The 26,493-nt window shown below is 34.9% G+C and overlaps 2 protein-coding genes across 2 annotated transcripts; one reads left to right on the forward strand and one right to left on the reverse strand.

The window, feature by feature from the left end:
* The first annotated feature begins 3,623 nt into the window (after positions 1 to 3,623).
* LOC125655102 (uncharacterized) lies at positions 3,624 to 16,554 on the forward strand. Its single transcript, XM_048885276.2, has 8 exons — positions 3,624 to 3,759; positions 5,110 to 5,182; positions 5,998 to 6,062; positions 6,159 to 6,371; positions 6,460 to 6,516; positions 13,688 to 13,793; positions 15,525 to 15,618; positions 15,953 to 16,554. Exons 1-8 carry the CDS (start codon positions 3,726 to 3,728, stop codon positions 16,109 to 16,111), a joined length of 801 nt encoding a protein of 266 aa, XP_048741233.2. The 5' UTR covers positions 3,624 to 3,725; the 3' UTR covers positions 16,112 to 16,554.
* Positions 16,555 to 16,689: 135 nt separating this feature from the next.
* LOC125655097 (fibrinogen-like protein 1) lies at positions 16,690 to 24,547 on the reverse strand. Its single transcript, XM_048885271.2, has 7 exons — positions 24,202 to 24,547; positions 23,643 to 23,736; positions 21,771 to 21,941; positions 21,118 to 21,230; positions 20,345 to 20,441; positions 17,669 to 17,830; positions 16,690 to 17,525 (listed from the first exon to the last, which is right to left on the reverse strand). The coding sequence occupies exons 1-7, from the start codon at positions 24,511 to 24,513 to the stop codon at positions 17,275 to 17,277; spliced, it is 1,200 nt and encodes a 399-aa protein (XP_048741228.2). The 5' UTR covers positions 24,514 to 24,547; the 3' UTR covers positions 16,690 to 17,274.
* Between the last annotated feature and the right edge of the window lie 1,946 nt (positions 24,548 to 26,493).

Genomic DNA, 26,493 nt, shown 5'->3' on the forward strand with positions numbered 1-26,493 from the left:
TGGCTTCATAACTTTTTCACCCTCCATATCCAGAATATTTGCAATACTTTCACTAAAATCCTTAAATTTTGACTGTGCAATTAAAATTCTCTCCCCTTCAGAGGAAGAAATGTTGATATGGCTCAGAACTATAGAGTGAGTGAATATAAAACCTGCAGTAGAAGACTACTCACCTGACACTGTCCAATAAATTAACAAAAGAAACATATATCTATGCAAGACTGGTTATATTTTCAGATTTTTCAAAATAGCTTTATTCATAATCATTATACTCAATGGGTTTACCTGAGACTGTCCATTCTTAGAACAAAAGATGTAATGTTTTAAGTAGGATATAAGCCTCAAACTGTCCATTCTGTAAGAGAAAGAACTGATCGAGGCCCTACGGGCCTCGATCAGTTCTTTCTCTAACAAAATGGACAGTTTTTGGTTTATATCCTTTACAGAATATCCAACTAATATGGCGGATTAGCAAAGAAAATTGGCGGACATATAGAATTATACTATATTTATTAATTCATGTCAGCTTTAAGAAAAATGATTTAAATCCGCTGTCTACATGTTCAGATCATAGGGTGTACAGTTGACAACCATTGAATTAGGAATGCTGGCGATTTTTGTTTATCCAGTGCAGTATCCGTCATCTGAATGAAAGTTGAAAAACAAACGTCCTGCTTTTTGGTCAGTTATATCGTCCCAGTACGGGGTAAAAATAATCCTCGCTAGCCATAGGTTTTGGGCCCATTGCGCTGTTCGTGGACTGAATACCCTTTGCTAGCAAAGATGGAAATAATGATAATAAAAGTGCATAGATTGTCTGCTTGCATAAACATGTATTACATGTACGATGGTAAACAAAAAATGTGAATTAGATGAAATTATAGTATTACAAATTTTGTATTTATTCTATTTTTGACTGAGAGGGAGTTAGAGGGCTAGGCTCGTAACATTATTTAAGAAAGATGGGAGTGGCGGAGGGGCTATAACTCGGACCAGCCGAAAAAAATGTACCACGTACAGCAACATAATGGGAAAATAAAAATATCAGAATGAAAGGGAATAGTTAACTGCTATCAAAAAATATATTGTTTATTTAAAGATTTAATTCAACTCCCCGTACCTGTATACAATCACAGATGATCTCTCTCTCTCTCTCTCTCTCTCTCTCTCTCTCTCTCTCTCTCTCTCTCTCTCTCAGTACTGCTGTATAGGATATATGCATAGTTCTAGCAACTAAAATGTATATCATTCTTGTCTCTATTTTTTTTTTTTGGTGAACTAGTTGCATTTGCCATCAAAGTTTAACATCAGTACAGTAGAATAGGATGAGGTTTGTTCTGATATGAAATCATGGAAGTTCCAAAATTAATCCATGAGGCGCCCTCTCCACTGTATGATTATAGAAATTGAGAAGTCGGGATAGGAGATTAAGACAGTTTGAGTGGAGGCAGATCACCACCCCCCCCCCACACACACACACACTCACACACATGTAGAAAATTTAAAGTTTTGAAGATCAGACAATTGAAGCACCATTTCTTGTTACTATTGTTTTTTTTTTATTGCTTGTCACGAATTTTAAATGCCCCTTATAAGTAATGTTAGCACGGGACTAACAATCTGCAGTTTGGTCATGTTTCATCAATCAATAGTTTTTTTTTCATAAATAAAAAAAACATTATCGGGTGCCTATGATCTATGTCTATAATAATGATCTGCGTAAAACTTGTACATTCCAGGCAAATTCGAAGGTTTTCGCTACAATAAAACATTTGGAGGTCAGCTAATCCGGGTGTTTTAACAGAAGTGATTGACTTCTTGCGACAAGTGTAAAATATATTGCGACGACACAAGATACCCATGATCTTAGACTAGATCTGATATCATGCCACCCCAATATATTTTACACTTTTCGCAAGAAGTCAAACACTTCTGTTAGTTTCAAATACGAGAACTAGCTAACCTTAATCTATTCTAGTGTGGCAAGGCTCCTCGGAATTTGCATGGTATATACTTGTTATACATATATTATTGTATTATCCAAACATTTCCGGTGAAGATTTTTTTAATAAAAATCTCTATAAAAGTTCATAGAAGATAAATCTCGGTCAAATGTAATTAATTCATGATTTATGATTTTTAGATCATTGGTGGCTTGTATTTTTCCTTCTATTGAAATGTAATATATAATTTCCAATTTATCAATCACCGATATTGCTCCAATTTCTATTTTGAATCAAGTTAATCTGATTCATATCAGTAGAATATGATGAAGCAATCAAATTCATGTATGTACCTTGTAAAAACACTGTCAGAGAGAGAGAGAGAGAGAGAGAGAGAGAGAGAGAGCATATGAGTAATTATTGATTGATATTTACGGCAAACTAACAACTCAACATTATGATAAACGGGATGTCAGCTTCTCCATATTTATGTAGCAATATCACCTCTATGTAAAGGATGTAAGCCAAAAATTGTCCATTCTGTGAGAGAAAGAACTGATCGAGGTTTTATATTCACTCACTCTATAGTTCTGAGCCATATCAACATGTCTTCCTCTGATGGGGAGGACAATTTCATTGCACAGTCAAAATTTAAGGATTTTAGTGAAAGTATTGCAAATATTCTGGATATGGAAGGTGAAAAAATTATGAAGCTAAATTTTGATCTGAAAAGTATTGTGTTTTCGAATATTTGGATGAGGAAATAATTAACGCCAGCCAAAGGAACCCAATACACCTATCTCGTGAAGTGAAATTATTGATGAAAGCGAAAATAATAATTCAGAATTAGGATATGCTAGTAAAGAAAACATAAAAAAGCGTTGTGAAGAAGTTTCGAAATGTGCCTCTGAATCCAGCGAAATTCAAATACAGTTTGGAAGTATGTCTTTCAAATTTAAGTTTTGATGCGATATAGTAATGGCCAATGAAATTAAAAAATTGTGAATCTTACGAGTTGAAGCAGAGAATTCTACTAAAGGGAAATATCATTTTTAAGTGTTTCAGTGATTTTTCCGATATCTGTGTTGATTCTTACTTGTAGGGAATTTAAAATTAAATTTGTATCTCTTTGACAAATGTGTTGTCTTTCTCTTATTTTTAGCCTACCTGTAGATGTCTAATAAGTTATTGGGTTTACCTGTAGGTGTCCAATAAATTGACAATTACTGTCCATTATTTTTAAGAACGGACAGTATCTGTCCATTCTTAAAAATAATGGACAGCAATTGTCAACTGATTGGACACCTACAGGTAACCTTTTCACTACAAGTATACTTTCTTCTATATAAAAGCCTTAAAAAAAAACAAAGGATTGCGTAACAAAAATGTTTTAAGTGGTGTTTATATCTCTCAACTGATTCGATTGGCAAGAACTTGTTCTGTGAAGGGTCAGTTTTTAAATCGAGGCAAGCTACTGACGAACAAGTTAATGGTACAGGGATTTCAACAGCCTCGTTTAAAATCAACATTTCGCAAATTATATGGTCGTTATAACTATCTAGTTTGCCAATATAACATATCATTAGGTCAAACGTTGTCTGACATGTTTCATACTGATTGTTAGGAAAATGAAAATTCAAGGACTAAATTGAATGATTCCGGTTCGATAGACGATCGTGTATGCTTGAAATGTTTGTTACACGAGCGCTTCCTTTACCAAGTGACTTATTCATCCATTAGCAGGCGGAAGACAGTAACGTTGAATGAAAGCTCACCACCAGCATGTCTTATGCTAAACGCATTACGTCTTTGAAAGGTAAGATTGTTTTGGAGCAAATGTGGTCAGTTAATATCAAGAGAATACAGGGAAATACACACAGTATATTCTTAAGAAAACATTTAATGTGACACGAAAATGTTGATTCATTTCAGATTAGACTTTGTTATTTCTAGTACGTTGCCCCCGTATATGTATGTTTTCTGCATTCTGAAACAATTTTTATTGTTAATTTATTATTTTTGTTAACAAAAAATAATTAATATATATATTTTCAGTACCTAGTTGTGATTATTTAGTGTTTTATATATTAATTAATTGATTATCACATGTGTCGTTTAAATCCTAGGGGTAAACGTAAGGTTGAGTGTTATAATTGTTTGTTTGTGCTTTATATATATATATATATATATATATATATATATATATATATATATATATACAAAAGTGCGGACGTATGGGTAGGAAATGATTGCTCTTAGAAACTATTTTAGAAAGTCTAACATTTACACAGATCCCTTGATATTTATCAAGGGAAAGTTGCGCTTCTTCCTGTTTAGGCGAATGATTAGGGCGATGTTTTTTATAGCAGTGAAAAGGGAAAATATGAGGAAATCCAAAGCTCACTCAAGCTTTCTATTCAACGTAAAATCCTACCGTCTTGCAAAGTAAAATATCTAGGTTGCAAACAGCCATAAGTTGCCCATAACTGTCTAGACTAACAACAGATAGTGCATTATATCACGACATCCTAACATTTTGTTGAAAAGTGACTATTCACAAGTTCCAGTAAAATGTTTCTAGCGTTTATACATGAATAGGATAAATGTATAAATTATTCTTAAAATAATTTTCTTTGAAATGTTATGATATTTCAATGGTTCATATTTCCCGAGGACAAGGCCGAGGTGTACGCTTTGTAAAACATTCTGTACATACATGTACGCATTATTTAAACAAGCATTGGTTTTAAAAACATACACATACATGCACATTGTGTCCTAGTTGTATTTTGATCTGTACACCAATTGTATCAATGCAATAAAATCTTCAATCATCCTTAGCTTAACCTCGCATTGGGTCAAATGCTGTCTGACGTGTTTCATACCGATTGTTAAGTCGTTCTTGGCACACTGATTTGACTGCGGATAACTCCGTTTACCTGATCAGAATATGGGGCTCACGGCGGGTGTGACCGGTCAACAGGGGATGCTTACTCCTCCTAGGCACCTGATCCCACCTCTGGTGTGTCCAGGGGTCCGTGTTTGCCCAACTATCTATTTTGTATTGCTTGTAGGAGTTATGAGATTGATCACTGTTCGTTATCTTCACCTTGCATTAAAGAGTACAAAACAATGATTCTAATGCCTATTGTAAACTCAATACTAGGTGTACACATCGTGTGCGTAATCAGTTTGATGATCCATTCGTCAAGTCATGTGATGAGTGACAACATCTCTGCGTAAGTATGCACTACTCTTTAGCACATACAACTAAACTGAAAATACATAGATCTAAATTGAGTGTAATTCAATTCATGTTACATATTTTCATTGATTTGTATCTGCTACTCATCTTGTTTGCATGGAGAAGTGAAAGTAGCGAAAAATAAAACAAAGTCATATTTTATAGGGGATTACAAAAATGAGAGTAAGGCAAATACTGACTTCTGAAGAAATCAAAGAAATCACGTGCACAGGAAGAGTGAACATCCTGTGTTGAACAGTCAAACAATCAAAATCAATATGCAAAACATGACCTCATAATTCTTACGAAAAGTGTTAGCCAAAATTCAATTTTATGACAGGTTGTATTTGAAAATTTCATCATTACAAAGGCCATACTATTTGTAGAATGCATTCTAACTTTAAACGAGACTGTTGGAACCTCAGTAGCATAACCTTATTCGTCAGTAGCTTATAGCCTGCATTCATTTAGAAACTGACCATACACAGAACTTGCTCTTGTCTGATCAGGCTATGGGGCTCACGGCGGGTGTGACCGGTCGACAGGGGATGCTTGCTCCTCCTGGGCACCTGATCCTACCTCTGGTGTGTCCAGGGGTCCGTGTTTGCCCAACTATCTATTTTGTATTGCTTGTCTGAGTTATGAGATTGATCGCTGTTCGTAATCTTCGCTTTGCATATATATATATATATATATATATATATATATATGTGTGTGTGTGTGTGTGTGTGTGTGTGTGTGTGTGTGTGTTGATCTTTAATGTTGATTTATAGAGCATCACATTTGTATACTTACATGATTATTTTAAAGGTTAAGATGTCTAGCAGAAGTCATAAAATCATTCAACAGGATCCAATCTTGTAATTTTAACCTCGGTAAGTGATATTTCATATGTCATTTCAAACAAAGTATCACTTTAGGATTGCATACCTTTCAATGCTCTGCTTTCCTTCTTTGTTTTTATTTTGAAGACGCAGTTTGCCACCCAAATGAAATTTCGTGTAAGAACCAAGCACTAAAGTGTATCGGATATCACACATTTCGGGAAATGAAAATTTCAATCAGTGTATGGTCAAACACTTCTCTGATTATGAAAAGTCAACGTAAATCCAGATTTCCTTGGCCTTCCCGCTGTTTCTGTCACCACATGGACGTGCAATGTTCTATGCATAATAGATCGTTAGGTAAGAGTTTCGATTTACATTGAACATAAAAAGATAATCCACGACACAATGTATCCATTCCTTAATCCAATTCATTATCATTTTACAGATACTATTGATTTGAACTATTGCTCCACAGAGTCAAATGATGACTCCACCAAATACGGTAATGTGAAAATTTGATTTCAAGTACATCAGCATACAAAACTAAGTAAAACTAAGTCACTTCACTCATACATAATTCTACACCACTGTTCGTTATTTCCACCTTTCACGTAATATTAAGAGGTATGATAATCCATTGTGAATTCAGTCGGCTAAGTTAATTTTAAAAACTTCAAAGTCATTGATTTAACATACAATACATAAGATTCATGTAGCCAATCTTTCTTTCAGTATGACGTCATAATCTGCATAGTTTTTGTATTACATTGCCCGGTCTACCTTATTAAGAGATAGGGTTCACGGCAAATGTGACCGGTCAACAAGAGATGTGTATTTCTCCTAGGCACTCGTTCCCACCTCTGATATATTCAGGGGTCTGTGTTGGTGCTCTTGATTTTGGATTGTTATGGGATGCATGAGATGGGTCGATGCTGCCTCTGATGGAGGACTGTTAGTCCCCCAGAGTCTCTACTACCCAGTAGCTAAGTACTTCGTTACTAACTTGAAAAGACGGATGTATATTTAATTGCTGGGATAAGATTTAGAAATTCATTTCAAAATTAAGGATTATCTCCCTCATGCATAACGCTTTTCCTTGGACGAATTTGGCAGTATTTTTTGGCACTCTAGATTTCCCTTTAGCTCTTACAACTTTATTGTTCTTTCAAATTAATGAAATTTCTGCTTGAGCATCACTGAAGAGACATTATTTGTCGAAATGCGCATCTGGTGCATCAAAACTGGTACCGTATAAGTTTTACATTGATCACTATTCGTTATCTTTACTTTCTTATTTACTTCTTTTCATTAACAAGCGAGAGTCCAATAAGTTGGGAAATACCGAACAATAGAAAAATCTTATATGCGATAACGAAGTACAAAAGAGATGTGGTGCAAATGCCGATATCGGATAAATCGAACATATAAGGTGCATAAGAGGAGTAAGCATCCCCTGTTGACCAATCGAACACGTGACGAGCCATATATCTTGTTCAGATGAACGGAGAACTAGAAAAATCAAACAGAGACTGATCGGCTGAATCCTATGAATGGTATGGTGAACCTTAATCTGCAATAAATTAATTCTCATTGTATCCTTGTTTCTGATTGGTCAAATTCCAATTGAGGAACTCGGGTTATTTTGGTATAACTTGATGTGGTATGGGAACACACCCCCTTGTCAACCAGATGCCGGAACTATTTTTCTCTCTCTCTAAATTTACACTGCAGCAGTGTTTTCAGCCTTCTATTGTCAACGTCTACAATAATATACTTCGATTTGATACACATATTATTTTTTCTTTCTCAATATTAGCATTTATTTGTACGCAAATCACGGTTGTAAAACATATTTGTCTGTATGATGGTCGAATAATAGATTAAAACAAAGGTATTATATTTCAAATAATGATGTACCAAGTAAGCATGACTCTATTCATTTTGAAATGCATTTCTCACTCGGAAAAAAATAGTGGGGTGGGGGGGGGGGGTGATCCGCCTTTCAAAAAAGCGAACAAAAATCCATACGTCACGTTTTACCACATGACGTCAGTCATATTGACATGTGGATCGCAATTTGTCACTTGCTTATACATATTTTCTTGTGTTGGATTTACTATTAGCGACAACGTTGCATCCAAGGGTAAGTTTTCATGTAATAGAAATTTTCACAGAATTAAAAGCCGAAATTATTGCATTTTCCGATATTTGAAGACTTCTTTTGGATAGGCCTAAACAATGCAATTTTCTCGTATTTTCTCAGTCTGTCGGGGATGAGCGACTTCAAAGTCTAAAGGATAGCGAAATACGCATTACGTGGATAATCTACACATATTTTCTATCATGACAAACTTCACCTTCGATACAATATTTTGATAAATAGGCTAGGCTCCGTAAACTAAGATTAACGATGGCGAGCTTCATCGCTTCGTCGTTGTTGCTACGTGAATCGTTGCGCGGATTAGTTGACTTGTATTTTTCCGATTTTATGTACATTTTGATACACGAAGGTTGGTATCTTTGTCTCTTGCATTAAATTATAAGGAATGCCATTAATTCTGGAGCAGGTTATACGAGTATAACCTGGTTTGGGTCAGTTTACGCTTTTTTTTTTATAATCCGCGGATTATAAAGTGTAAACTGGCCCAAACCAGGTTATACTCGTATAACTTGCCCCAGAATTAAAGTCATTCCTTAAATAAATGTGGGTTGAATAAGTATGTAATGATTTACCTGACATTACATTTTTCAGACAACAATCGTTCCAATGATAACTTGTATTTGAAACTGGCATCATTTAAACTACCATATATTTTGCGTAATGCTGATTTTAAACGACCCCCCCCTCCCATAACATCAGCTTATTTTTTAGTAGGCTGACTCGATTAAAAAAACTGATCATTCTCAAAGCATGTTGTGACGTATTGAATCAAACACTGTATGCACCAACATAAAAATAAATAAATTGTAGTTTATATTATAACTCAGAGCATGTATAGAATTTCAGCTCATACCAACTGTTAGACCGTTCTTGTCATACTGATTTTGACTACGGATAAATCTGTTTACCTGTTTAAGATATAGGGCTCACGGCAGGTGTGACCAGTCGACAGTTTATGCTTACTTCTCCTAGACACCCGATTCCACCTCTAGTATATCCAGAGTCCGTGTTTGCGCAACTCTCTATTTTATATCGCTTTTTGGTGTTATGAGATTGATCACTGTTCTTTATTTCCATCTTTCATTAATCTGAATACTAGACCAAAGAAGACAAACCTTTTAACGCATTGAATAATGGTCTGAATTGAATGAAATATTAAAGGACACGCCTTTATCTTCATGAATTTTGACAGAGACTGCTGGACAAGATAATTTTACAGATGTTGCTTTATTTTTTAATCGAGGTTTTCGCAAAAATTGTATCGTACTATTCAAAATCCGAAATATTCAAAACATCGGCCGGTTTTACAGTATAAAAATTCAAAATAAAATTCCATTGATTTTCTGTTTTGCCATTTATGATTTAATCTTTAAAACGTCATCATATTCGTTTGATCGCATGCTGTTGTATTATAAGAATTTTAAGTGCCAGATTCGCCAGACACGTTTTTTGAAAGTCTATGTGTGATAAAGTACATGAATATGATTCTATAAAAAGTATCTTACGTCTGTACAGTAATTACATTTATATTCACTTCTATTTCAGTATTTCAATCCATGATAATATAATGTAAAGACTTTTCCACAGGCAGTTCTTGTTTGCTACATATATTGAACGAAATCCTTAAAACCAAGTGTTGTGAGATTGTGTCATTTATTAACCAAATAAATGACAAGGTATAAAACAGAAGCACATATACTAGTTTACATATACCAAATGTTGGTCAAAATTAATAGCTGGGATGAGATCATATAATGAATTAAAATCTAAAAACATTATGTTGCAATTCGTGCTTATCCCAGACAGTGGTGTATAATGGTTAAAAACTGTGCAACAAGAATTAGAAGGCCAAATACATGATTAATCCTTGTTTATGACGCATGTAGCACCACCCAAGGAGAAGGCACTACATATATTCACATATCATATGGAAATTAAATTAGAGTACGAAAAAGGTCTTAATGATCTGATTCGAATTGAACAAGGGTATGACTAGATGAACTTTACATGAGAAGCCATGTTCATTAGTCACTAATATATTTTACTGGGTTATAGTTGAACTACATCCAGTACGATATACATCCAGATACTGACACAATGGTTGTTATTCCACAGTTCATAAACCTTTCATAATATTGTGACTAGAATATGTCCAACACGAGCAGCAAAATACTGACCTTATAAATTCGTTTCATAATTATTCAATAGGCAGGTGATATCGAGAATAAGGCAAAAATCTGGTTCACAATAGCGGCCACTTGTCGTTCTAATGAATTGGATTTGCAATCTATAAGCAATATGTGGAGGCCAAGTCCAGAATCTGGCTCAAATGAGCAGCCACCTGCTGACCTCATGAGATGACACAGTGACATGAATCAAACACATGTTGACCTCTTGCTACATATAGATATACCAATAATTTGAATAGGAAAGTTCAATTTACATAAAGCTAACACAGTCTGAAAGTTCTACTTTGATGTGGAACAGTGATAAGCTGACCTTCTTAAACCAACGTCATGGCAGTGCATGTACAGGGGCAAATAATTGACTTTACCAACCTCAGACAGAGATTTATAATGGTCTATTATAATGTATCAGCACTTGGCATTGGAATTTCGATGCGATGATCAAGTTGCTCAATAACGCTTTCAGACATGCCATTCTTTGCATCCTCTATGGCAGCCCCAATGTGTGGCCTACGTACTGTGATGATTCCAAGTCAATGAAACTGGTAGCAAGTTTTAAGTGAGATGCAACAAAACTGTAAGGAACTAGGGTGCCATATCTGAAGGTGAAGAATGGGTGAATAATGGGCCAAATGTGTACTGAAACTGGGTGGTGTACAATTCTAAGGCTTGAACTGGACATAATTGATTATTTGAAAGGTTGGCTAACAGTGTAATTACTATTGGCTGACTACCTTTCATATTTTTGGAATGTCTTAGTATGATCTGTACAGAATTGTCACATAAGAATGATAAACCATGCCTTTGAATTGCTTTCGAGTTGAAGGTATTGTTCCTAGGGACCAATCATTAAGTCGCATATAAAGACATGGAAAGTAGAAAGAAACACTGCAGACAAAATAATTCATTATGGCTGCCTCTTGAACTGTATGATGTAATACACAGAGCAGTTTGATAAGGATATGTTTTGTGATTGGAATTCTAGTGTCAGAAGACTTTGCTAGATTGTGGACACTTTTAATCACTTTCTTACTATTATAGAAAAAGTTGAATCATAAAGGTTATAGAGTTTATGAGCATAACTAACAGCTGGAATGTGAGAGGTGATAGTGGATGGGCTGAAATCTTGTGGGAATAGTTCCCCTTCAGAACTGCAAATAAGTATTTCTGAAACAGGGAGAGAAAGTGGTAACTTTTGATAAATGCGAAATTTATTTAGCAAGATTCAGCATCTGAAATATAGTTGCTTACGATTGCTTCTGAAAAGTACAAAGAAGCATTTAGTAACTGCTGATTTGATAGCCTTAAATGTGAATCATGCCGTCTGACACTATTGTTGGTATTTGGTCAAACCTTGTGGTATAACTCTTGACTTCCTGTAATGTAAATTGAAACATGTAGAATGTAAGTACATTTTGCTTTCCTTGAATGTGCTTTGCTTTAAACAAACTATCAAATTCCATCGCTGCAACCAATACGCGACGAATAATCCTCTTTGATAGTTTGTCTTTACATGGCTGTCAATGACTGCTATAACAGCAGATGATAAAATATCTGTTGGTTCCACAAATCTGGACCCAAGATCTCCACCAACAAAATATTAGGAGAAAGCTCCTTGATAGAAATATGATGCTAATCAGGGTTGGATAAAACATTTGCCATACACTACTACATAACCTAAACTAACTGATGCATCAATGTACACGTATACTTTCTCTGAAGAAAACCACCCATCCTTGAGAGAAAAAAATATCTACCATGCTTTGATGTCAGCACGTTCTTCTGATGTAAATTCAATGCACAGAGTTGATTTGGGAACATTGTAGGTCCTGTTTTCTTACCGTAATATGACTCAGTGTTTCCAAAACACATGTAAACTAACCTGGTTCGCCTCAGTTATGAACTATAGTGATTTCCGAACCCACTTTATATCGATCCCGAACATAATTACAAATATCAATAGCAGTTACAATTTGTAAAATGCCAGATATTTGATAACGACATATGAAATGAAAATAGCTTGCATATAAAACATTTTATAATATGAAATTGTATTTGTCGCAATGTAACAGCTGACCCGTGAAATATTACATAGTGTCAGGAAAAAGTGTTTGTAGCGTGTCAATTTGAAGATATAGTCGTAATGAGCCGTATTAAGTAAGCTCTAAGTTCCCACCCCCCTCACACTGCCCATTATGTAGATATAGTCGTAATGAGCTGTGTTAAGTAAGCTCTAAGTCCCCACCCCCCTCACACTGCCCATTATGTAGATATAGTCGTAATGAGCTGTGTTAAGTAAGCTCTAAGTCCCCACCCCCTCACACTGCCCAGTATGTAGATATAGTCGTAATGAGCTGTGTTAAGTAAGCTCTAAGTCCCCACCCCCTCACACTGCCCAGTATGTAGATATAGTCGTAATGAACTGTGTTAAGTAAGCTCTAAGTCCCCACCCCCTCACAGTGCCCAGTATGTAGATATAGTCGTAATGAGTTGTGTTAAGTAAGCTCTAAGTCCCCACCCCCTCACAGTGCCCATTATGTCAGGTATTGGACTGCAATCAGCGCTACGCGCCCAAGACTATGACTGACAATTGGACGTTTTGTTTTCTGCACATAACCAATACCCGAGGAGTTTGCAGTCATCGGACAGACATTAACTACGGTTTATATTGTGAATTGTATATAACATCGTTAGATATTAGTAACCATGATAGTCTTTGAAATAACAAAAGTTTAAAGGGTTCAGATGACTGCTGCTCCCTAAAATTAGTAAATTGAAGACGTATTTTGATCGACCCAATCAGAAGCAAATTGCATCATTCATGATTACATGTCAGGACCCATGCATGTAAAACAATATAATTTATTCCATCCATTTAGTATATCATAAAAGTGTTCCCTAGTAGTTCAGTCGTTTACGAAAATTGTAATAAACTCTTGGTGTATTTTGATAACATGACATTACCCAAAAGAAGTTGTGTTTCCAGAAGTATAATCACCATCCCAGACTTTTCCCATTCAATAGGCATTTACTAAGTTTGGTAACTTAGTCTGCACAAGATGAAACAATAAACTGAAAGTTGACTAATTGAAATTGACAGAACACCTTTCCAGACTTTTTAGTAAACTACCAGTGCACAGAATGGCACGGTTTCATATCGTGAAGACCGAACGACGGTTTCGGTCAAAACCAGTTGGCCAACATGTTATATACTCTGCAGGGTGCTATTGATTAAATTTATGAATTCATGTTTTGGCAATGTTTGACATTGAACCTCGAAGAATTATCAATTCGCTAATGCTCCTTGATGTTTGTGCTCTTCACAGGTTACACCATCGGTGAAATGGTTGGTTGTTCGATTGGTGCTATTTTAGCCATTTTTCTAGGAATATTTGTTATTCTTAAGTTCCTTCAATATATGAAGTATATCAGGTAAGTTCAACAATGTATAATTTATATACCCCTACCTTGCAACGTATATACTCTTGAATGAAACCATTGATACAATGACATGTCTCAGTTGTCATCAAATAAGTAGATTTCAACGTTGTGATAAATAAAACTTTGGCGATTATGAATAAACATCTTGATGTCAGCTACGATTATGAATATACATATATATTATTACTACAGTAATTTGATCCGAAGAGTCGGATCACGTCGAGTTGACAGGCGCGGATCATCAGATCACACGAGACGCGAAGCGTCGAGTTTGATCTAATTATCCGCCCCTGTCAACGAGACGTGATCCAACTCTTCGGATCAAGTTACTGTAGTAATGATAAATTTATTATATACCCCCTTGTGCAATTTAAATCCACATTTATATGATAATAAATGTAATCCAAATTATTTTGTGTACGCAGGTTCGTTTGTGACGCGATCAATATTTTTCACAAATAACGTTGCGTTTTTGCATTGTGACGTCATTGTGACGGCATCAGTTTTAGATGATAATGATATGGAATCAGAAAACCACAGTGTGGTGATCCGGAAAACCGGAACACACGCTGTGAAATCCACAGTATCAAAGAAGATACATTGATGGGTATACAATAAATCTTGATATCAGTTGCGATTATGAATATACATCTTGATATCAGCTACGATTATGAATATACATCTACATGTCAGTTACGATTTTAAATATGCATCTAGATGTCAGCTATGGTTATAAATATAAATGTAGATGTAAGCTAAGATTATAAAAATATCTATAGATCTCTGCTACCTGTTGATTTGGTGGCACATGCATGTAATTCGCAGAAAATAGTTTCCTATATTGCTGCTAGATATATCATATGCTTTGGTTTTGAACGGGAGAGGATTTAAACAGAATTGTCTCTGAGATCGTTCGCTAGTACGTTTTCTTCCATGGGCTATATCACTTAACGATTTCACTGAAAACTTCTTCTATAAACGTAAGACTTATATCAAATGTGAGCTTGTCTAAGATAATGAACCAAAGACTGAGTGTTGTTGGTTGAATTCCAACTCTTACCTTGTCCGCTTCTAACTTACAATCTTACATGTAGGACATAAAAAGGTCACTGTGCATTTGTCAAACAATCGGCATTTATATAAATGTGATTGATTGATTGAATATTGTTTAACGTCCCTCTTGACTCATATGGAAATGTGATTATTGCCGGTGAAGGACTGTAAATGTAGGCCTTAATCGGCGCTTAAGGCCATTGAGAAAAAAGGTATCTTTATCATGCAACACCTGCTTTGACACGGGGCCTCGGTGTTTTGCGACCTCATCCTAAGGACCGCCCGATTTCGTCCCCTATTACGACAAGCAAAGGTCACAGAGGATCTCTTCTAACCCGAATCCACACGGAATTTTATATAAAAGTGAGAGTCGTAGGTCATTGAATGAGGTCATAAAAACAAAGGTATCTTGCCAAGTCAGGCGTTGTCACAATAACAAACCCTCACCACTACGGCCCAAAATACATGTTTAGGGAACCGTGGTATTTCACCTACAGCTGACGAAAAATTATCTGTAAAAAGTAAAAACAGCACACAAACAAGAACAATACATTATGGGAGTTATGAGATTGTTCACTGTTCGTTATCTTTGCTTTGCATTTTAATTAATGTTTGGATATCCTGTATTTACACTCTTTATGGATGATATTATTTCATGCTTATTGATAGAATATCGATCGAGAACAATATACTTACCGGTACAGACAACAATACTTCTGATGATGTCACGTCGGATGGGATATACAATGCAGTCGATCATATGGCAAGTATCATACATTTCTATTCACTATTCTAATCAAATATATGTATCTGTGGTGTATTCAATTAAAGATACCAACTCTTCAATAACAATTGAAATAGCCTATAAATTAGAATCACGTCTGATCTCTTTGACCTCAGAAAGCTAAAACATGATTACTGTATAATCTTCGGCCGAATTTAGATTTTAAGATCCCGATTACGAATAACAACAATAAACATACTTATAATACAATTATCCCTGACAGCCCAGTAAGTTCATTATCACCCATGTAATAAGAAATGATTAAGAAAAGATAATAGGGAGCACTGATACACTCAGATTGTTTTTGCTACAGATTCGGGTTTCTCTGCACTCAGACACTGATAACTATTCCCATATCCACCAAAGGAATGTGAAGTCCACAGAACAACATTACGATCACGTAATTCTAATCAACACGGCAGCAGCAGGCAGAATCGAACGTGCAAAAATAGAAGAGACACATAGTCTATAAAGCCCACCCGAGTCACCTTATCAAAGTTGTAATAGCTGTGCAGGAACTGTAGATCACGGCACCTGATTAAGATGAAGGAAATAATTCAAATATCCATCACGTGTATTTCAAGAATGTAATGATTTGAAAACCTACGGTGAACATGCTCTGACTAAATGACCATAGAGGAAACTGAATCTGCACAGCAAGGTGATAATTGCACTTCATATTAGGCTAAACGAACAAGTTCTGCTTCTTGAAATATTTTTTCATTGTTAGAATATGAAACAACTATTTTGATCCTGCCCAGGGCCAAGATTTCACTCAACTTCAATAAAAACACCATACATGACATTAGTATATATTCCTTTATATGACATGAAAATATATTTGATGTACATAATTTACATGCACATGGCATGGGTATATGTTTCATTATACATAATAAACACGACATGAGTATATATCTGATGAACCTTATGATTGGGTGTTCTTGAGAAATCACTAATGCCTACCCAATATATATGAATGTAAGGTTTGAACACCCTGCATGATCCCGCACTGGCGCAATATAAGTATACTATCTTCTTCATCTTGAGAAAGAGACGGATTCTCTCGGAAAATGACAATTTTCATTGCTAGGGTCGTTAAATCATTTCAGTGCTTTATATTCCCTATCTTATTCACCTTTACCTTGTATCTATTTTGTGGATCCCACACTGTTATAGGATATAGGAATGTGTTTGGTTTTAGTGCAATCTCTATCCTTTAAAATTTATTATCTTGTGTAATTTCTATCAGATGACAGCACACCAAGCGAAACCAATTCTAAAACATTCATTTAAAGACAGCGTTCTAAGGATCACCTATTCTATTCTCAACATACCATTAATTTTATACTTTCATATAAATGCAATTAGTCCAAAACATAATCCATACACTTTCAATATAGATTGTCTCTATTGAGTCCATACAAATAAGTAATAAACACATGTTGTAAATGTATTGATAGCAAAATTGTGACATAGGCCACCGGAACTGTTATCTAGGTCAATCAATAACACATCACTGTACCAATTATCATCACTACTTTTGAATGTGTAATTATTCGTACTAGATGAAACAACGTTGTTAACAGGCATAATTAATGGTACCACAGAAATCAATGATCTAACTTTCATAATCTAAGATGATTTCATAACCATCATGATGACGTGAGAGGGATATACAAAATTTGTGTCTATACCCGTAGTCATCAACCAGCAGATACCTGTGGTGTTTTGCACACCGTACAGCCCGTTCAAGTTTCCCTGGTGGCATTCTTTATACCACCACCCTGCCTGGTTACGCATACCACAGTAGCCTGGGATCCTATAATATCTGTCATAGTCCCATGTTGAGAATTCCATCCCATCAAAATAACTCATTCTCTCAGCTATAAGGAAATGTCCAAATATAAAATGTTTTGTAAAATTTCCAATATACCCCTGTCTATTCTTGCCACATCTTTTGAAAACACATATCATTTATATGTTGTTATGTAGAATGTGTTGAATGAATGATTTGGGATATACCTACTTAGATTTCCTGTGAAGTTGGAAATGTGTATACGATAACCGTTGTTCTCTGTCTCCACTCTGAACCACCCGTACTGACCAAGATATGCTACAGAGTCGACAATCAACTCAATCCGTAGTGTGGTATACCCAGCTAATGTTAACTCGTGAATGATCTCATTTCCTAAAATTGCAATACATATGGTAGTGAACATTATCATTCCTTTTCTTAGCCTATTGTTTTATTTCTGGTACTTGACAAGAATCGTCAGACAATTGTCAGCTTGTACTCTGACTGCTCCCCTACACCTCTGGAAAAAATGCTACATATCTGAGTCACACTTTTGAATTGCAGTAATTACTAGCAATAATATTCTCGCCCTCTCATTATTATTTTACTCAGGAGATATATATATATATATATATATATATATATATATATATATATATATATATATATATATATATATAAATCGGAGCAATAATTTTGAATTCAGTAAGTAGTAAACACAATTCTCTCTGTATATATATGATCAATGAACAAGTGAATATAATATACCGTGATAAATGAACAAAGGAATCTATGTAACAATGATAATTCACAAATGAAGATATTGAACAATGATCAATGAACACATTTTTAATGAACATGTCAAAATTACGAACAGTGATTAATGAACTATCAAACACGAATGATGATCAATGAACAAGTGAAGATAACGAACAGTGATCAATGAAAGGTGAAGATGACGAACAAGTATCAATGAAAGGTGAATATAACGAACAATTATCAATGAAAGGTGAAGATGACGAACAAGTATCAATGGAAGGTGAAGATGACGAACATTGATCAACGAACAAATGAAGATAACAGGCAGTGATCAATAAACAAGTGAATATAACAAATATTGATCATTGAACAAGTGAATATAACAAATAGTGATCAATAAACGAGTGAATATAACAAATAGTGATCATTGAACAAGTGAATATAACAAATAGTGATCAATAAACAAGTGAATATAACAAACAGTGATCAATGAACAAGTGAATATAACAAATAGTGATCAAGGAAAAAGTGAAGATAATTGACAATGATCAATGAAAAATTGAAGATGATAAACAATGGTTAATGAATAACGCAGTGCTGTTAAAGTTTCTCGATTAAAATCAAAACAACAGTCACAAAATATATCTTTGCGGGCTCCACGCTATATGACATCACAATACAATATTACATCACGACACACAGGTCTTTGGTTGTATTGGCTGCAATACGTCACATCATATCGCTATTTATTTACTACCGTTATCAGCTGCTCAATCTGTATGTATGAAAGTCTGTTTGTAAAATGATATTTTTTTCAGTTTTCTTTGAAAATATGTCATGTTTTGATATATAGTGTACATTAAAGTAATCTATATATTAAATTGTGACCTTGAAATCGCCCACGATTGACATTGTTATTTAGGATACAAAAATCCGATGACGATTTATAGTTCAACCAAGTCATACTCCTATAGGTAACTAGTTGTAAACTTAAGCTTTTGATACAGACTATAGGACTTTTTGATTCGTTTAGAGAAGAGTTGGTAGTTAATGTACGAAATATCCAAACGTTTGAGTCGATATTATGGACATTGCTAAACATAAGCAAATAGTGTACCGGTCCAGATCATTTTTTTTAAATCTATCATATCAATGTCGAATTATCAAGCCCAAAATGCAAGTGTTTTGAGTGCATATTTACCTTTGTCAAAGTGATGAACAACTGAAGTCTAGCAGATAAAGATAGTAGAACGTCACTTATAAGATGCCATAATAGTTAAGGGAGGGATTTTCTCATGCAAGGTGAAGATAACGAACAGTGATCAATCTCATAACTCCTACAAGCAATACAAAATAGATAGTTGGGCAAACACGGACCCCTGGACACACCAGAGGTGGGATCAGGTGCCTAGGAGGAGTAAGCATCCCCTGTTGACCGGTCACACCCGCCGTGAGCCCCATATCCTGATCAGGTAAACGGAGTTATCCGCAGTCAAAATCAGTGTGCCAAGAACGGCTTAACAATCGATATGAAACACGTCAGCCAGCATTTGACCCAATGCGAGGTTGTATTGACGAACTAGATCGTTATAACGACCATAGAATTTGCGAAATGCTGATTTCAATCGAGACTGTTGAAATTCCTGTACTCATGTAATACAATGCTTACGTGTAGACAAATGATTTTTAGTAAATAATTCGACGTTTAGAAGAATTGTACGTTAAGGCGAATATGCTGTTATAACTAGCTATTTTACTCGAGATACGTTAACCCAACTGTGAAGTGAATACAATGAGCATTGATCAATGAAGAAGTTATTTCACTCCAAGTCTTATTTTCTAATTGAATGAAAACAATTTCCAATGTTGAATCCGTTTCTGTCTTCAGTGAACAAGCATTGAATTTAGCATGACGGTTCATTAAAACATGTATAGCTATACCATACATTACAAATATCCTAGTGCAAATTTTGATATAATAATTGAGGAGAGATTGTGTTCCTTCTAAGTTACGCAACTTATATATGAGTCAAAATGTACATCAACGTTTGATAAATGCTATTGAAATCAATATCTATCATTCAAAAGTCATGTTTGATAAAACTCGATCATGAAAGCAAGCATTCTTTCTAAGTAAAAGAAAATTACCTATCCAAAACTCAGAGTTAAAGGACCCGAATCCATTTTTGTATTCCAACCAGGTTCTGTAAAAATCAATTAGGCCATTGTAGCGTCTCTGGATGACCTATCAAAATAGTTAGAGATGGTTCATGGATTTTATATACTTTGTATTGTTTTTGCATAGGATTTGTTGTTTGTGAATTTTGAAGTTATAGTAGAAGGATTTATATCTTTGAAGAACCCCATTTCTGATTCAGAAGAAATATGAAAACATCTGCTTATCCATTATCATACATATAATAAATGCTAAATCATGATTACTCCTAATGGTGCATGTACTCAGAGTGGACCAAATTTCGTTTACACCAAATAAGTACGCAGAGATAAATACAGATGCATTAGTTTTCGTATGATATTTCTGATAACTTCTATTTTTCGTCCATATCGAGTCGTCACCAGCTGTAGCTGAAGTACTACAAAATTAGAGATATACACGACAATCTGGCTCGTAATAGTGATGGTTCTTCTCGTGTCAAAGATTGTGAAAAGGAGCTTCTATTTTGAGATCTCATGCAAAAGACATGTGATTATTACTCCTAAAAGTCGAGGTTTTGGTTAGTGAACAGAAACTATCTAATTTACGTCTTAAAATTGACGTGACCAGTGCAGGAGTTGGACTCGATCCCTCGATCTCTCGATCAAGGAGCGAAAACCAGTCTCAGTGAATTACATATTGGTATCTGAAACGTAATATGTATATCTCATTTCCCAAAGCTTATTAGTAACTTAAATTAGCGTACCATCCATTCAGTTCCACTTTCCAAGACCTTCGGTATCGAAAACAACTTCGCGCCGAGTCCAACTTCTGTCACTGAAAGAGACTTTCCAGGATAACCACACTGATAGGATCCATCTGCAAAATGTATTTGCCATCCTTACATTTATGAACTTTGAGGGAAATTAAAGTTTGAAAATCGCTTCAATAATTTAAGTTCTGTAGTAGCTTTTTAATAAACGCCAGAAAATATGTGTATTTGTGTTGTGGTGTTTTGCCTTTCTTTCTGCATTTTCATATTATCCATACAAACATACATACATACATATAAACACAAACATACATACATATATATATACATACATACATACACACACATACATACATGCATACATACATGCATACATACATGCATACATACATGCATACATACATACATACATACATATAAACACAAACATACATACATATATATACATACATACATACACACATATACATGCATACATACATATATACATACATATATATATATATATATTCGTATTTTCTCTGGATTGATTACTATTTGTTGTATTCACTTTTCATTTGTATGCATATATGATACTCAAATTCATTTTCCAATATATCAATTTTGGTAAATGTAGACTAATATATTTTGAAATTAAATATCCATACACATTTCCCATGTCCCCTCCTCCTTGCAGGTCATTTGAAAGTCATAGTAACCGTCTGTGTACAAGTTGCTGTTTTTGCATACATAGCTTATTTTGTATCCTAAACCAATAAGACGTTCTCCTTCGTCGAACACTTGGTCAGCATCAGAAAATGATGGAGGGAATCCACAATCTGGAAAATCAATTAAGCGGCAGACGTATAATTGTTGACAAGAATGTTTCTAAATGTATAACGACACCCTTAGCCATAAATTAAAGATCACATCATAATTTTGAAACTAACATATGACCCTGCACTAGATTTATCACCCTAGACAATGTCATATCAAAACAACTTTAACACATTTTAGCAACATTTTCAAAATATATATCTTAATAAACATCTGAGTCGCTAAAACAATGCTAAATTTTGCAAGACACTTTTGATGAAAAGTTAGAATTGATATCTGTTTGTAAAGTCTGCATACACGAAACAACCCCATACATATTTTGAAATCAAGACATGTCGTTTCCAACCAGTTACAGATGAAAATGAAATTCAAATAGAGTAAAATGACCATGCATATGGTTACTACACAACTCTCAAAATCAGCATTCTTGGAAATAAATATGTCTTGGAAATCGACAGTATCGATTCCATCTCAATATGTATTGTATAGAATCATTATACAACCACTTAATTACATATTAATGTCTTCAGTTGCACATGTATGTTTCATTATTATTCATTATTATTCAACAATGCATTTTAATAATTTCCTTGCATTAACGGCAAACTAACAACTCAACTGTATGACAAACGGGATGATTTCAGCTTCTCCATCGTCAACTTCCCACATTTATGTAGCAATATTCCATTATCACCTGCATATGGTGTTTATATATCTCAACTGATTCGATATGCAAGAGCTTGTTCTGGGTATAGTTAGTTTTTAAATCGAGGTAAGCTACTGACAAACAAGTTGATGGTACAGGGATTTCAACAGTCTCGATTGAAGTCAGCATTTCACAAATTCTATGGTTGTTATAACGATCTAGTTCGTCAATACAACCTCACATTGGGTCAAATGCTGTCTGATGTGTTTCATACCGATTGTTAAGCCGTTCTTGACACACTGATTTTGACTGTGGATAACTCCGTTTACCTGATCAGGATATGGGGCTCACGGCGGGTGTGACCGGTCAACAGGGGATGCTTACTCCTCCTAGGCACCTGATCCACCTCTGGTGTGTCCAGGGGTCCGTGTTTGCCCAACTATCTATTTTGTATTGCTTGTAGGAGTTATGAGATTGATCACTGTTCGTTTTCTTCACCTTGCATGTTACAATGTTTTTCAACTATATATAAGGTTTCTTGTTGTTTACCTAGTGATTGATGATCGAGAGTCCAAAACTAAATATAGTCTTATTAAATACACAAGACATAAGCCTGAAAATGTCATACCCCTCCCCATTCCTGGTACACGGGGTAGAATTGAATTGACAAATAGAGAGCGACCATTTCGTGACAATTTGTCAAATTCAAAACTCGGTTAATTTGATTATTTTCATGAAATGAGCGGGATAAGGTTACAGGCTTGATGTCTATAGTTAGGAACACCCCTCCCCACGAATATATTAAACAAGTGATTCCCTATACTGATTGCACACAATGAATTTCAAATATGTATATCAGCGAAGTTATATTGATAAACGTTTGCAATATTAGCAAAACAAGAACCCACAACAAGTGATAAAGCTTGGATGATTAAAATACCACCTTTTCTGCTTTCGGTTGTCTGCTCTTATCAGAAAATTCACACCATGTTGAATTTTCTTTCAGACAAATGAAGCCATACATGTAAAGTATATATAATGTCTTTCTCATATTTACCTGATATCTTACAGTATTGCCCGCCATTTTTTGTCATAGAAACACATTTCTCATTTACGTTGCATGGATTTTGTATGCATTGTCCAACGATGTTCTAAATAGGAAGGAAGGACAACTAGGGTGAAACAGACTGAAAACCTCACAATTGCAATATTTACTGACTCCTAAGTGCAGTTTTTGAATAATTCAAAAGCACACCGCTTTTGGACGTTTTTAATGTTTTTCTTCTTTTACTTTTATTCTTTAATTAAAACTCGCATTATCAAAGTTATTTCAGAATTAATTGACTAAATTCCTTGTAAATTATAAAAAACAAATGACGTTTGAATTAATGATACATTTACAATTTCAGACGATATCACTAAACAAGTTGATAACCAATAAATATCAAGACGTGTTTGATAACCTGAAATATCTTGCATATCCATGCATTTGTTTGAGATAAAATACGTGTAGGTTTCTATACGATATTGATAATGAAAGCTATATTTGCCAGTGCACAAAATGTTGGTTCGATGCAATTTTTTGCAGTTATTACAAGAACATTTTAGTTACTCACTGCATCCCAAGAACTTTTGTCGCTGTGAATGTAACCCTCTACATGGTTACGAAGGATATTTCCAAAAGTGTCGATGCCATTCAACTCACAAAGAAGGTTCCGCCTCGTGTAATTCACCGACCCACACCTTTTTCGTCTAAGACATTCATCGATACAGTCTATAAAATTCATACCCTGGATTTTATCAAATACGGATCCTGTTTGCCGTGAATTCCACCGAATGGCGTAAAATCCTCCGGTAAAACTACATATTATATGATTGTATGATAGCAAATGCCCCACTACAATAAGTCTTAATATAGCAACTTTCATGATTAATATGATTCGAGGCACAACACAACGTGCATGTTTCGTAATAAGTAGATTTGATATAACAAGATAATGACGCAACATCGGGTTTTATATGCACTATCATTTATGAATCTAATAATAGGCATTTAGCGTCGCTGAAAGGCATGCTATTTGCTTAGTGTTGTCAAGGATGTCGATTCACAGGTATGGAATTACAATATTTCATTTTACAATTGCATACAATCTAAGTTCAACTATACCGTTTTCTCACTCTTATCCCACATAAACTTACAAGACCGGTTAATATTGCTTCAAATGAAACTGATTAAATAAAACATATAATAATGATTTGCCTTTTTAGCTAATAAAACGATTTTCTTGTTTTTGATTGATATGCAAAACAGTATTCTCGATATTGTTCTGCACTGAAATAATAGGTCTTGTCGATAGCAGATGTTAAACGACACTGCACCTGCGTGCATATACATACTACGAAAATACTTTCTAGAGTAATTAACCTTTCCGTGAAGAGTCAAAGTTTCAACCATTCTTGATATGTTGTGCATGACCACAATCTGTTAAAATATTATATTGGAATCGCTAGGCTGAATATTACAGTCACATAGGGATGCAGCAGTACATTCAACTATCTAAAATAAAGAAGTAGACATAAATATGCCATCGTAAATGGTCCTTTGTATTTCCACTTTCTACCACAAACAAGGAATATCGATGCTTTATATTATAAAACTACATCTTCCCTGTTTGCAGAAATGTTCACAAATCGGCCTCTGCCCATAATAAAAAGCAACTTAATGGAACTCAAGGAGAGCATTTTCAAATACAAGTCTGATGTAGATCAATTAAATCTTTCATATCGCATCAACTTTAATGAGGATGATAAACATTTTCAGTTTCATTTAATTGCATTCAAATATGCTAGATCACTTTTTTAACGATACCACAATTACATCCCTGCATACCGGAAATTGCCCAGCGTTTATATGCACCTCAGAGGGCTGTCACCACGTGCTATGGTTATTTACACGGAATGTACGACAGTACGAAGCACACATTGCGTTTTATGTGTCATATTTACAAAGTTAATGGACACAATTGAACAGTAATAGAACTCAAATACTGTATTGGCTTTTCCACATTAGGTTGAAATCACCAAATAATTACATCGGATATAAAAACCCTTACCCTCAATGCCAACGTAGTCAAATAGCATTTACTTTATATTTTGGGGAGGACGTTTTCAAAATACCTCTAGGATTTAAAAACGTGTTTGGTCACTTCTCAAATGACATCAGAATTATTCTAAGATAACTAAGAGAGAATCTCATAGCTCATATAAGGAATACAAAATAGAGTTTGGCAAACACAGACCCCATATAAAGCTTTCTATTATTCTTTTCGGGATTTTTGAATTGACAGCAGTATAACAAAACATTTATTGACTGAGTCTAGGAGAACATACGTTGTGTTGGACAAAAATGATGTGTATGGTCTGTGCATCTAGGCAACTGTATGCAGCTCATGTCCAACAAAACACATGACATGAACACAGTACAACATGTGTATCAAAAGTACCCTTGCTTTCATTGTTGCAATTGATTAACATGAGAAAAAGCATTTTCGGAATATATTTTCAATATGTATTTCAAATGCAACCAGAATGTCTCAATGAAAGGTAAGATAACGAACAGAGTTCAATCTTATAACTCTTACAAGGAATACAAAATAGAGAGCTGGGCAAACACGGACTCCTGGAGACTAGTATCTAATAGGTGGGGTGTGCATCCCCAGGGGACCAGTCACACCCGCCGTGCACCCCACATCTTGAGCAGGTAAACGGAGTTATCCGTAGTTAAATCACTGTGCCAAGAACGTCCTAACAGTCGGTATAAAACAATGTTACAAATAAACTTGTTACCGTACTTATAAACTGGATTCCAAAACATCACAAAAACACTTGTAACAAAAATATCTTGCAGA

This window comes from Ostrea edulis, chromosome 7 (genome assembly GCF_947568905.1).
Source record: "Ostrea edulis chromosome 7, xbOstEdul1.1, whole genome shotgun sequence".
Taxonomy (NCBI): Eukaryota; Metazoa; Mollusca; class Bivalvia; order Ostreida; family Ostreidae; genus Ostrea; species Ostrea edulis.

What these genes read in the sequence shown, in the direction of transcription:
- LOC125655102 (XM_048885276.2), top strand. Translation starts at nt 3,726, where the DNA reads ATGTCTTATGCTAAACGCATTACGTCTTTGAAAG. An exon ending in ATGAGTGACAACATCTCTGC is followed by an intron (nt 5,183 to 5,997) that starts GTAAGTATGCAC and finishes ATTATTTTAAAG; the next exon opens with GTTAAGATGTCTAGCAGAAG. An exon ending in CAATATATGAAGTATATCAG is followed by an intron (nt 13,794 to 15,524) that starts GTAAGTTCAACA and finishes GCTTATTGATAG; the next exon opens with AATATCGATCGAGAACAATA.
- LOC125655097 (XM_048885271.2), bottom strand. Translation starts at nt 24,513, where the DNA reads ATGAAAGTTGCTATATTAAGACTTATTGTAGTGGGGCATTTGCTATCA. An exon ending in GCAATACTGTAAGATATCAG is followed by an intron (nt 21,942 to 23,642) that starts GTAAATATGAGA and finishes TTGATTTTCCAG; the next exon opens with ATTGTGGATTCCCTCCATCA. An exon ending in GGAGGGGACATGGGAAATGT is followed by an intron (nt 21,231 to 21,770) that starts GTATGGATATTT and finishes TACATTTTGCAG; the next exon opens with ATGGATCCTATCAGTGTGGT.